Source organism: Hyperolius riggenbachi, chromosome 5, assembly GCF_040937935.1.
Source record: "Hyperolius riggenbachi isolate aHypRig1 chromosome 5, aHypRig1.pri, whole genome shotgun sequence".
Lineage (NCBI taxonomy): Eukaryota > Metazoa > Chordata > Amphibia > Anura > Hyperoliidae > Hyperolius > Hyperolius riggenbachi.
This window is the reverse complement of record NC_090650.1, coordinates 5,736,813-5,750,354: the sequence shown is the minus strand read 5'-3', so window position 1 is coordinate 5,750,354 and position 13,542 is coordinate 5,736,813. Positions and strand designations below refer to the sequence as shown.

At 48.0% G+C, this 13,542-nt stretch overlaps 1 protein-coding gene across 9 annotated transcripts in view; it reads right to left on the bottom strand.

Moving 5' to 3' along the window:
• DYNC1I1 (dynein cytoplasmic 1 intermediate chain 1) overlaps positions 1-13,542 on the bottom strand; it is a 540,798-nt gene that overhangs the window by 329,325 nt on the left and 197,931 nt on the right. For 8 of the 9 annotated variants that reach the window (XM_068235055.1, XM_068235054.1, XM_068235053.1 and 5 more), the window contains 4 exons: positions 10,946-11,060; positions 7,595-7,685; positions 2,518-2,541; positions 573-632 (listed from right to left, as the gene is read on the bottom strand). In XM_068235055.1, coding sequence (XP_068091156.1) covers positions 573-632; positions 2,518-2,541; positions 7,595-7,685; positions 10,946-11,060 — 290 coding nt within the window. The remainder of the gene's footprint in view (positions 1-572; positions 633-2,517; positions 2,542-7,594; positions 7,686-10,945; positions 11,061-13,542) is intronic. The other variant, XM_068235052.1, reaches the window with a different exon arrangement.

The window sequence follows — 13,542 nt, the reverse complement described above, 5'->3', positions numbered from 1 at the left end:
GCACCACATTACAGGAAAGATATTGCAGTCTTAGAGCAGGTGCAGAGACAAGCAACACGACTGATACGTGGGATGGAAGGTCTCACTTACCAGGAAAGGTTAGATAAACTGGAGATAAGGTGCATGCACACCTCTGACTGATGGCGTCTGATGGGGACATCTCTGGGGCGGACTGTACAGATGCGGAGTCAGCTGTGTAGCCGATTACGAGTTATGTTGCTAAGCGGGGGGGGGGGGGGGGGAGGGCTGGTGGGGGAGTGGCTTGCACAAAGGAGTTGGCTGTCGCTCTGCCAAGGTGGTGGTTGGATTCATGGGCTACTGTACAAATGCCTGACTATCAGCTGAGGCAATCTTTATCGGCCGCCTCAGCTGCCTTTAGTCATGTGTGTGTACGGGACTCCTCCCACCACTCTCCTCTAGGCTGCGCTCCCCACACTGTTCTCGATCATAAGAGAGAGAGCGGACAGCGCAGTCAGCAGGGCGGGGTTTGCATTAGTTACACACTGATACTTTGTATGCAGAACAAGGCACAGATCTGATCCAGCAGAGGGAGTTCAGTCTTGGTAACTTACCCGAGCTCAGAGTCTGAATGCAGCTGGAGGACGGACGGGTCGGTGTCCCACTGCAGCGTTCTGTCCATCATGGCGACAGCAGGTAAAAGAGAAAAGCAAACACTATAAATCCTACGATAATCTGTGAAGAGGACCTGTCAGGATGGCAGCTACATTCCTCAGCTGAGCCTCCCAGCCAGGGCCAGAGGGTTTATATCTCCTATATCTCATGCTAGTCTGTCTACACAGGAGCCAGCACTGGTAACGTCCAGCCCTGGACAGAAGCCTGGCTTGTACTAAGGATCCACCATCATGACAGGTACCCTTGGTTGGCTATAACAGACACAGGTATAGATGGAGATGCAGACAGCGATGGGTGAGATGAGTGAGGGGTGGTAATTCCCCAGAGGTCAGGGGCAGATTCAGCATATTAAGGGGTGGGAATTCAAATCACTAGAGCCTGATTTCAACAAAATTTCACAATAACCCTCAAGTGTGGATTGCCTCCCAAGGTATTTTTAATTCACATTTAGGTGTGTAACTTTGGTTACCCACAATGCACCGCTACTGAATATGCAAATTATCTCTTTATACCCCTGAGGCCAGGCTTACATCCAGAACCGCTGGTGTATAGCTTATACATGTTACAGAGCCACTGGTGTATAGTGAGCCTATAGCTTATACATGTTACAGAGCTGCTGGTGTATAGCTTATACATGTTACAGAGCCACTGGTGGATAGTGAGCCTACAGCTTATACATGTTACAGAGCCACATCAACACCACATGCAGACAGCCTGTTTCGGACTTTCTGGTCCTCCTCAGTAGGAGGTTTTTTGGTCTCTATTAGTCTCCTATACTTTCCTAGTGGTTTGGGTCACGCTGAGCTGCTTGGTTACTCTCTGTTGTACTGGTCCAAGCCTCTATCCCATACAGTCATATCAATCCCTGCCATGCACTGAGGAGGACAAACAGTCCGAAAGAGGCTGTCTGCATAGGCTCGCTATACACAAGCAGTTCTGGATGTAAGCCTGGCTACAGGGGCAAAAAGAGATAATTTGCATATTCAGCAGTGGTGCATTGTGGGTAACCACAGTTACACCCTTCTGAATTATCACAAATACCATCGGTTTTAAGAAAGCAAACCACACCAAGCATTGCTTTTTTAGTAGGAGGTCCCCAATACTTTCCTAGTGGTTTTTGGGTCAAACCAAGCTGCTTGGTTACACCACAATAACCCTCAAATTACCCCGATATAAAAGCCCTGCGATGTTTCACCGCCTTCTTGGAGGCTTCGTCAGAGATGCTTGTTCTAAAGTGCAGAGATGTCAGTTGACTCATTAGTGGACAACTTTGTACCACTACTGTTTTTGAGGGTTGTCTCTGATGACCTCTGCCTCTGATGACCTCTGACTCTTATAACCTGACTTTGATGACCTCTGACTCTGATGACCTCTGACTCTGATGGCCTCTGACTCTGATGACCTGACTGTGATGACCTCTGACTGATGACCTCTGACTCTGATAACCTCTGACAACCTCTGAAGACCTCTGACTCTGATGGCCTCTGACTCTGATGACCTGACTGTGATGACCTCTGACTGATGACCTCTGAAGACCTCTGACGACCTCTGACTCTGATGACCTTTGATTCAGATGACCTGACTCTAATGACCTCTGACGACCTCTGAAGACCTCTGACTCTGAAGTCCTTTGACTCTGATGGCCTCTGACTCTGATGACCTCTGACGACCTCTGACTCCGATGACCTCTGACTGACTCAAAGATGTTTTACTAAAGTGGTCTCTGTATTTCCTGGAGATTTTCAGAACACACTCAATTCATTCAGACCTCTTTACCCTTCACTGATAAATCTATATTATGTTGTTTATTCAGCCAAATAATTTATAATTATTACTTTTCGCCATCTCACACACAATTTGTAAAACACACAAACACTTTCTTACCCCAAGAGGCCACTCTGAATATTCCTATGAATAAGAATAAAAAAAAATGCTTCATTATTATGACTCTGTAATGAATGAAATAAACCACAGAGAGATGTCCTGCCTTCTGTAACAAGACAAAGTACTGTGAATAGTAACAGCAGATGGATACCCAATGAGCCCTGTATGACATTGATCTGCTGGCTTGGATGCTACCTGCCCCTGCCTTCCATCACTGCTGGCATTCAGCCCTTCCTCTTCCGTCTGGCCCAATCGATATCCTAACCATGCAGGGCAGTTTTCAGGCATAGGCAAACTAAGCAGTTGCAGAATTCTCTGCCTACTGCAGGGAGATGCTCAAGAAGACAGAATGTTGTGTAATTCTGATCATTTGCTTCTGATTATACAATCTAAAGAATGGGATGTAAGATATAGTGTAAGCATGGGGCAAAAGATTACCAGGGTATGCTGTGTCATTTGGCTCTCCCAGCAATTCACCAGTTAATCCAGCAATTTACCAGCTTATCCAGCAATTTACCAGGTAACCCCACAATTTACCAGCTAACCCCACAGTTTACCAGCTAACCCCATAATTTACCTGCTAACCCAACAAGTTACCAGCTGACCCAATAATTTACGCGCTAACCCAGCAATTTACCAGCTAACCCAACTATTTACCGGCTAACCTAACAATTTACCAGGTAACCCAACAAATTACCAGCTAACCCAACTATTTACCGGCTAACCTAACAATTTACCAGGTAACCCAACAAATTACCAGCTAACCAAGCAATTAACCGTAATATTCAGCATAACAATTTTGACCTAAATTAATGGAATATTGCTCCAAGAAGTGTAGCTTAGTCTAAGTTCACACTTCGGCCCCAGCTCATAAAGCATTACCTCATGCGGTTATGCAGAAAACCGCTGATTTTACCGAACATTTAGTAAAATGTCAAGTCATAAAGGCAGTTACCGCATGGCAAGCGGTAAATTACCCAGGTAAATACATCAATACATGTCAGTTCACAAGACTGGAGCATGCGGTAACATAAAGGGAGAGGAAAAAGAGCGGAGACAAGGAACTGCACTATTATGGAAAATAAGAAAGTGGATAATAAAAACATATTTCCCTAATCTCACAATATTATTATGTAGTAATTAAAAACCCTATATAATAATAACCCCTGTGTCTCTGCGTCCTCCGGTGTCCCTGGATCCAGACCTGACAGTTTGCTGTCTGTGTGCCTCATTGCATTGTGGGAAATAACAGCTATTTCCAACTGCCAAGCAAGCAGCTCCCTGTGTGCTTATACTTCGGACAGCGGTGGGGGACGAGCAAGTGAAGGGACGAGCATTACGGGTGGTTGCGGCCGTGGCCTAGCGCCTGTTTTTTACCGGGAGGGCCTTTTTTACTGTTGGTTAATAAGATACTAATGGCTTTTTACAAATTTTATGTTAATTTAATGCAGCTTGGACTTGCTCTTTTATTGACAGTGAAATAAACATTGCTGTCTGTATCACACATTTCCTCCATTGTCCCTGCTCTGTAATAATCTAGCAAATACCGGATGAAATACCGCATGAGGTAAAAATCTTTGTGAAAAAGCGCCAAGCAGGGATGGGTGGGTAATCATGAGTCCGTAACGGCTCGAATTCGTAACTAAAATGAGCCTTAATTGCCGCAGCTGTGCGGCTGGGTGATAAAGGGTTATTTACCCACAATTCCGCCATCCTGCCAGCGCGCCAAACACATTGCACGCCAAGCCTCACTACGCACACTTCCTCCTTCAAGCCAGAAGGAGGAAGTGCACCGTGGTGAGGCTGGGCATCCAATAGGAGGCGTGCAAGCTGCTTGGAGCGCAAGCAGGATGGCAGAATTGTGCGTAAATAACCCCTTATCACCCGGCCGCACAACTGCAGCAATTAAGGCTCATTTTAGTTACGAATTCGAGCCCTTACGGACTCTTGATTACCCGCCCATCCCTGGCGCCAAGTCCCAGCCCTACGGCCCCTCACACTGGGAATTACTAGCATTTTGCAAAGCGATTTTCCTGGGATGTTTCACTGTTTTTGGAGCAATGGCGTTTTGTGATTCTTTAACATTGAAATGCACTTGCTCCAAAATAAGCAAAAAATGCTGAGGGCGCCATGATTTCAGCAAGGTGTGAACGCTACCATTGATTTGTATTGCCGTAGTAACACGCTCTAGTGTGAATGAGGCCTTACTCGTCTCAAAAATACACCCCAGTTTGTACATTGGGAGGTGGGAGACTAACACCTGGAGTTTTGGGGGGTTTTTTTTGTAAATTTGTTACCAGCAGAGTACCAGCTCAACCTCCAGAATTTAAAATGGAAGTTAAATTTACTAATTTCAGATTTTCTTTAAAGCTCATCTAAGCTTAAAGTGAGTCTGAGGTGAGTTATATGGAGGCTGCCATATTTATTTCCTGTTAAGCAATATCAGTTGCCTGGCAGTCCTGCTGATCTCTTTGGCTGCAGTAGTGTCTGCATCACACCCCTGAAACAAGCATGCAGCTAATCCAGTCTGACTTCAGTCACCTGATATGCATGCTTGTTCAGGGGCTATGGCTAAAAGAATTAGAAGCAGAGGAATGGTAGGGCAGTCAGGCAATCTGCATTGTTTAACAGGAAATAAATATGGCAGCCTCCATATCCCTCACTTTAAAATTAAACAAACAACCCCATAGATAGCCGGTGACGCTTCTCTCCATTTCAGCAGGTGGTGCGGAGTGCAGCCTAAACATTCCCTCTCCGCAGGCACCTGGAGACAAGGAACACAGACTGCTGCTTCCACCAGGCTAAGCTACCTGTAGACTAACACTAGGGGGCGCACAAACACCACCATATGTGACATTACAAGAAAGTGAAATGACCTGAATACATCTGGCTTCACATCAGCGCAAAAAAAATGCTCCATTCAGCAGAACAAAATGGGACAGACGTGAACGGATGGAAACGGATCCCATGCAAGTCACTGCTTAGGCTTCACGCATACTCACCTCCTGCCGTCCATTCCAGGCCCTGGCTGCTGTTCCTGCCTTCCATTCGGGCCCCCCTCCCTCCCCCAATGCTGAAGCACCCCCAAAATGTTCATTAGCACCCTGAGAGCATTGTGGTGGGCTGGGGTGCCTGTGCTATCAGGGTGCTAATATCAGGGTGGGCAGGTGAAGCATTGCAGATCAGGTTACAATAATTTGCAATACGTTGCCGGGATCCAGGCGCCGCATGTACTAACTTCCTGGACCACATCTCATGGTAACAGTGCGGCCCTGGGGGGCGCTATTACTATGAGATGGAATACAGGGGACTCAGAAGAACCTGCATAGCACCCTCAATAAATAAAATCCTGGAACCACCTGAGTGAATGTTTAAAAACACCTCAATATGTCACTACTGAGCACTCCTACCACATATATATCCTCCAGGGGGTACGTGAGATAATATTACTTCTAGTAGCAGCTACTTCGCCTAGTCATTCTTAAAGGGGTACATACTATAATAATATTGAGAAACACCCCTGGTGATGTTGAGAGACGGCCCAAATACCTGGTACACACAAAGCAAATTTCTGTCAGATCGACGAGTTGAATCGATGATTTCCGGTATATCAGCTACCAATCAAACAAGATCGATTTTGTGCAGCAATGGTCTGAATATCGAACCCGTTCTCAATCAGGAGAAGATTGGACATACCGGAAATCAATGATTCGATCCGTCTATATGACGGAAAACTGCATCATGTGTCTGTCCTGAAATAACCAATCGTGACCTCGTCATTCCCTTCTTACACAGCCAGCAGCGCTTTGTCCCCCAGTCCCTCCTGATATTTATCATTTTACAACACAGAGATCTGCTGGGAATTGCCACAAGTGTATGGAGGAGACAAATGAGGGTGTGAGTGGCCGTTATGAAGCATTATCGATGTAAAGGTTAGTGTGTGGGATGGAGGTGTGAATGGCGGTTAGGAGGCATTATTGATGTAATTTTTAGTGTGTGGGATGGAGGTGTCAGTGGCCGTTATGATGCATTATTGCTGTAATGTTTAGTGTGTCGGATGGAGGTGTGAGTGGCCGTTATGATGCATTGTTGATGTAATGTTTAGTGTGTTGGATGGAGGTGTCATTGGCCGTTATGACGCATTATCGCTGTAATGTTTAGTGTGTTGGATGGAGGTGTCATTGGCCGTTATGACGCATTATCGCTGTAATGTTTAGTGTGTCGGATGGAGGTGTGAGTGGCCGTTATGATGCATTATCGCTGTAATGTTTAGTGTGTTGGATGGAGGTGTCAGTGGCCGTTATGATGCATTGTTGATGTAATGTTTAGTGTGTCAGATGGAGGTGTCATTGGCTGTTATGATGCATTATTGCTGTAATGTTTAGTGTGTCGGATGGAGGTGTGAGTGGCCGTTATGATGCATTATCGCTGTAATGTTTAGTGCGTTGGATGGAGGTGTGAGTGGCCGTTATGATGCATTGTTGATGTAATGTTTAGTGTGTCAGATGGAGGTGTCATTGGCTGTTATGATGCATTATTGCTGTAATGTTTAGTGCGTTGGATGGAGGTGTGAGTGGCCGTTATGATGCATTATCGCTGTAATGTTTAGTGCGTTGGATGGAGGTGTGAGTGGCCGTTATGATGCATGATCGCTGTAATGTTTAGTGTGTTGGATGGAGGTGTGAGTGGCCGTTATGATGCATTATCGCTGTAATGTTTAGTGTGTTGGATGGAGGTGTGAGTGGCCGTTATGATGCATTATCGCTGTAATGTTTAGTGTGTCGGATGGAGGTGTCAGTGGCCGTTATGACGCATTATGGATGTAATGTTTAGTGTTGGATGGAGTTGTCATTGGCTGTTATGTCGCATTATCAATGTAATGTTTAGTGTGTCGGATGAAGGTGTGAGTGGCCGTTATGACGCATTATGGATGTAATGTTTAGTGTTGGATGGAGTTGTCATTGGCTGTTATGTCGCATTATCAATGTAATGTTTAGTGTGTCGGATGAAGGTGTGAGTGGCCGTTATGAGGCATTGTTGTTGCTTCTATGAAGTGATGCTGACACGCGTGTCTTACCTTCCCATGATGGTCCCGTCCACAGAGTCCTGGCTGCCGGCCTCGCTGGGGGTGCTCAGTGACTTGGATGAAGGGGACATTGGAGTTGGAACTAAACAAGGGAAGAAATACAGAATCCATTACAGTTTGCTGAAGTGTTACAGCGGATGATGCAATGATGGTCGCACACGAGGAGCTGAAACCCACATGGCAGCGCTTTGGGACCGCCGACAATTGTCAACGATTCCCAAAAACGCTTTGCCAGTGAAAGTGTGCGGTTGGGAACCCGCTAGTGCGATTGTGATTAGAGGTCATCGCCATCGCAGGACATGCAGCATTTTGCGCTAAAGCATATAAGGCCTGTTTTCCACAGGCAGCTCACTGCTGCCTGGTAACAGCTCACTGCTGCCTGGTAACAGCTCGCTGCTGCCTGGTAACAGCTCGCTGCTGCCTGATAACTGCTCGCTGCTGCCTGGTAACAGCTCGCTGCTGCCTGATAACTGCTCGCTGCTGCCTGGTAACAGCTCGCTGCTGCCTGGTAACTGCTCGCTGCTGCCTGGTAACTGCTCGCTGCTGCCTGGTAACAGCTCACTGCTGCCTGGTAACAGCTCGCTGCTGCCTGGTAACAGCTCGCTGCTGCCTGATAACTGCTCGCTGCTGCCTGGTAACAGCTCGCTGCTGCCTGATAACTGCTCGCTGCTGCCTGGTAACAGCTCGCTGCTGCCTGGTAACAGCTCGCTGCTGCCTGGTAACTGCTCGCTGCTGCCTGGTAACTGCTCGCTGCTGCCTGGTAACTGCTCGCTGCTGCCTGGTAACTGCTCGCTGCTGCCTGGTAACTGCTCGCTGCTGCCTGGTAACTGCTCGCTGCTGCCTGGTAACTGCTCGCTGCTGCCTGGTAACTGCTCGCTGCTGCCTGGTAACTGCTCGCTGCTGCCTGGTAACTGCTCGCTGCTGCCTGGTAACAGCTCCCTGCTGCCTGGTAACAGCTCCCTGCTGCCTGGTAACTGCTCCCTGCTGCCTGGTAACTGCTCGCTGCTGCCTGGTAACTGCTCGCTGCTGCCGGGTAACTGCTTGCTGCTGCCTGGTAACTGCTCGCTGCTGCCTGGTAACTGCTCGCTGCTGCCCGGTAACTGCTCACTGCTGCCCGGTAACTGCTCGCTGCTGCCTGGTAACTGCTCACTGCTGCCTGGTAACAGCTCACTGCTGCCTGGTAACTGAATGCCGCTGCCTGGTAACTGAATGCCGCTGCCTGGTAACAGTTTACTGCAGCCTGGTGACTGCTTGTTGCTGCCGGGTAACTGCTCACTGCTGCCTGGCAACTGCTTGCTGAGCACACAGTCTCAACTGTCTGTGGAAAAGAGGCTTAAATGCTACAAAATCGTTTTTCAGGCCTCTTTTCCACGAGTAGTTGAACTGTGTGCTCAGCAAGCAGTTGCCAGGCAGCAGTGAGCAGTTACCAGGCAGCAGCAAGCAGTTACCAGGCAGCAATGAGCAGTTACCAGGCAGCAGTCAGCAGTTGCCAGGCAGCAGTGAGCAGATACCAGGCAGCAGTGAGCAGATACCAGGCAGCAGTGAGCAGTTACCAGGCAGCAGTGAGCAGTTACCAGGCAGCAATGAGCAGTTACCAGGCAGCAATGAGCAGTTACTAGGCAGCAATGAGCAGTTACCAGGCAGCAGTGAGCAGTTACTAGGCAGCAGTGAGCAGTTATCAGGAAGCAGTGAGCAGTTACCAGGCAGGCAGTAGTGAGCAGTTACTAGGCAGCAGTGAGCAGTTACCAGGCAGCAGTGAGCAGTTACCAGGCAGCAGTGAGCAGTTACCAGGCAGCAGTGAGCAGTTACCAGGCAGCAGCGAGCAGTTACCAGGCAGCAGCGAGCAGTTACCAGGCAGCAGCGAGCAGTTACCAGGCAGCAGCGAGCAGTTACTAGGCAGCAGTGAGCAGTTACTAGGCAGCAGTGAGCAGTTACTAGGCAGCAGTGAGCAGTTACCAGGCAGCAGCGAGCAGTTACCAGGCAGCAGCGAGCAGTTACTAGGCAGCAGTGAGCAGTTACTAGGCAGCAGTGAGCAGTTACCAGGCAGCAGTGAGCAGTTGCCAGGCAGCAGCAAGCAGTTGTGAGAGTTTGAGAGGTATTTCACTGCCTAACAACAGTCCGTAGAAAAGAGGCCTAAAAGTGATTTTGCGCTTTGGGGGGCCGAGTTATTCCGATTTCAATAAACTTTATAATACTCACCAACTGTCTGGATTTCCTACTTCCGTCCGTAGCCCTGCCCTCTAAATAAAAGAGGTCACAAGCTCTGTCACGGATGAGCCGTGAAAAAACGCAATCACAATCGGTTTTCTGCACCGATTGAGATTAATGGTACGGCCCTTTTTTCTGTAGCTGACAGAGCTTTCTTTTCATGCAATCACTTTTGTCTCTGACCAGGCCATTGTTTGTATTCAATTAACCGGTTGAAAAGTATCTTATTTCTCAGCTAAGTGTGACTTTATTTTGAGCTGTACCATTTCCCGACCGTGTCACGCCAATGGGCGTGGCCGCGGCGGCAGTCCCAGGACCAGCTAACGCCGATTGGCGTAAAGTCCTGGGGCTTGCATTTGCAGGAGATCGCGCGCACATCTCCTGCTTGGTGGGCTAAACCGCCGCTTGATTGTATTGTACAGCGCTGTACTGGGGACAGTCTTGTGACACAGCTGTCCCCCTGGGGGACAAGAGAGTGATCGGCTCTCATAGGCTGAAGCCTATGACAGCCGATCGCCGTTATTGGCTGCCTGGGGGGTGGGAGGGAGAGAGGGAAAAAAATATGTAAAAAAAATACGTACATTTAATAAAAAAAAAAAAATAACATAACAATTTATATAAAAAATAAAAAAAAACACTGCAGGGGCGATCAGACCCCACCAATAGAGAGCTCTGGTGGGGACAAAAGGAAGGGGGGGGGGGGGGGGGGGAGGAATCACTTGTGTGCTGTGTTGTGCGGTCCTGCAGCTTGGCCTTAAAGCTGCAGTGGCCCATTTAACATAAAATCGCCTGGTCATTAGGGAGGTTTAACACTGAGATCCTCAAGAGCTTAAAACCACCTGGACCGACTGTGTATAAATCTGATATCAGCGCAAATATGGCATTTATTGTTTTTGAATTACAGTGTTCTACAGTTTAAACCTAACATCTCCCTCCAAGGATATTTCTGCCGCAGTCAGCGGATAATAAAAATCTCAGGATGTAATGAGAACATTTCATCCGAGGCAGTCTGAGTTCAGCCTGGCCACAATGTCAGCTGTCCAGCCATTCCCTGCAGCAGCCATATTACCTGACCCACAGAGGTCACATGACGCACAGAGGTCACATGACACACCGAGGTCACATGACACGTACCTAGGGGCGGCTCTGGGGAGATGCCGATACTCTGCAGCAAGGCTTCAGTCTCCCGCCTCTTCCTGTCCAGATCGGAGTCTTCATGGATCGGCTCGGTCTTCATCTGCTGCTCCGCCTACATCAAGGGAGGTTACAGGAGTTATACAGAGATAACAGCATGTGGACAATGGTGGTGCATGACGCAGCCAAGAGCTCCTACTCCTAGCCTCTGTCTCCTGATGGACATCCTGAGAGGGATACGAAGGCTGCCATATTTATTTCCTTTTAAATAATGCACATTGCCTGGCTGTCCTGCTGATCCTCTGCCTCGCTCTAATACATTTAGCCATAGCCCCTGAACAAGCATGCAGGTCAGGACACAGTTACTCCAGTATAGCTAGTACAGTTACCACAGTATAGCTAGTACAGTTACCCCAGTATAGCTACCCCTGCATTGCTAGTATAACTACCCCAGTGTAGCTAGGATAGGTGTCCTCTCCCCCCGCGTCTTCCGCTCCTGTTACCTTATGAGCTGGCGGCCGCTTCCTCTTTTATATTCCCCCGTTACCCCTCTCCTCTTTGCAGCATCTTCTATTACAGCATCACGTCCCACGGCTGCTGGAAGGAAGCGGGACAGTGGCTTCCTGTAGTGGCGATCGCCGTTACCATAGAAACCGCTGCCCTGCTTCCTTCCCTTCCTTACAGCAGCCGTGGGACGCGATGCTGTAATAGGAGATGCTGCAAAGAGGAGAGGGGCTACGGGGGAATATAAGAAAGAAAGCGGCCGCCAGCTCATAAGGTAACAGGAGCGGCAGCTGCGGGGGGAGAGGGGGAAAGGCCAGACCCGCCGCGGCCCAGCGGAAAACTGCCCACGGACCAGCAGTGGGCCACGGCCCGGTGGTTGGGGACCCCTGCTAAGGCACCAACTATTTTTGGCACATATCGCATCACATTTTCGATAAGATTATTCAAATCGAAAGAAAAGATTGTATATAATTGATCTATTAGACATTAAAGAATTCAAACTATCCCCAATATCGTAACTGGTTACAATTGTGTCTATGAAAAAAAAAATCCACCACACCAATCAACGAATTCTTGAACAGAACGATCGATAATGCCATGGTTCGGTATCGATTGGGATCACCATGTTCTCTGTTTTCATTCAATGCGAGGTAAGGAATCTCAAAAACACAATCGTTGACTGAATATTGTAGCTTCGATGGGGACCTTCATGCTGACAGTAAAAGTGATTTGTTTATAAGACCGAGAGCCGGCTGATAAATGTACAGACGTATTATCAGATGTTATGCTAAGGAGATATGAGAGTAAAGTCTTGTACACACATTAGATAAAAGTTGTTTGTAATTCCCGACAAATGACACATTTTGGATGACAATCGTTGTAAAAAGTGTAGCTACACGACAACAACAAGTGACCAAAATCGAGAATCCTGCATCATCCAACTGGCAGATCAATGCAGACGACTATTGTGTAGTTGGTTGGTGTGTACAAGTCATTCAAACGAGATTGTTCCAGAGCGTGTGCGCATGTCGTGTGAGATGTCACTTCCCTTTACGCCCGCAGTTTTCATACTGCATCATTGTTTGGAATATCAGCGTGTGAGGACAATGTTGTTTAAACTGCTAGTTATTTCTTTTTATCGGGTAATGTCGTTTCTCTGTGCCGACTTTCATCTCGCATGTATACCGACCTTTATTAAAGGGAACCCAAGGTGAGAGGGATATGGAGGCTGCCATATTTATTTTCTTGTAAACAATTCCAGTTGCCTGGCAGTCCTGTTGCTCTTCTAGCATAAGTAGTGTCTCTGTCAAACCCTGGAACAAGCATATGGCTAAACCTGTAAAACCTGAATCAGAGTACCTGATCTGCTGTATGCTTGTTCAGGGTCCGTGGCTAAAAGCATTAGAGACCCAAGATCAGGAGCACTGCCAGGCAACTAGTATTGTTAAAAATGAAATAAATATGGCAGCCTCCATATCCCTCTCACTTCGGGTCCCCTTTAAATCTTGGGGCTTCTCCAGCTCATAACTGCCGACATCCAGCAGAAACACCTGGGAATAGATCCACTTCTCCAGGCATTTAAGGCTCTGTCTACACACCCCGTAATTTCCCCATTGCGTTCATTTCCAAAACCGATCCGGCACCCGTGGTGATGTGAATTCAGCCCTGCACCCCCCTGCAGCGCCCGCCCGGACGTGTTGTCCAGGGAAATGCAGCAGGGTTAGTGTTTTCCCCGCTTGCATTTCAATCGGCTGCGATTTCCCAAATCCCATGCAGAGAGCATTGCGCTGTGTGGTAACACAGCCTCACCGCACACATGCAAATCTGCAGCGTTTCCACACAGACGAGTTCAGCCAGATTACTCACAGAAATCAATAGGCTGCCATCCGATTTGCATGCGGGGAAAAAAAATTCAGCCTGGATAGTGTACTGGTTAAGGGCACCACCTTTGACATGGGAGACCAGGGTTCAAATCCTGGCTAGGGTCAGTACCTATTCAGTAAGGAGTTCAAGGCAAGACTCCCTAACACTGCAGGGTGGCCTCCTGAGCGCGTCCCAATGGCTGCAGCTCTTGAGCGCTTTGAGTCTGACAG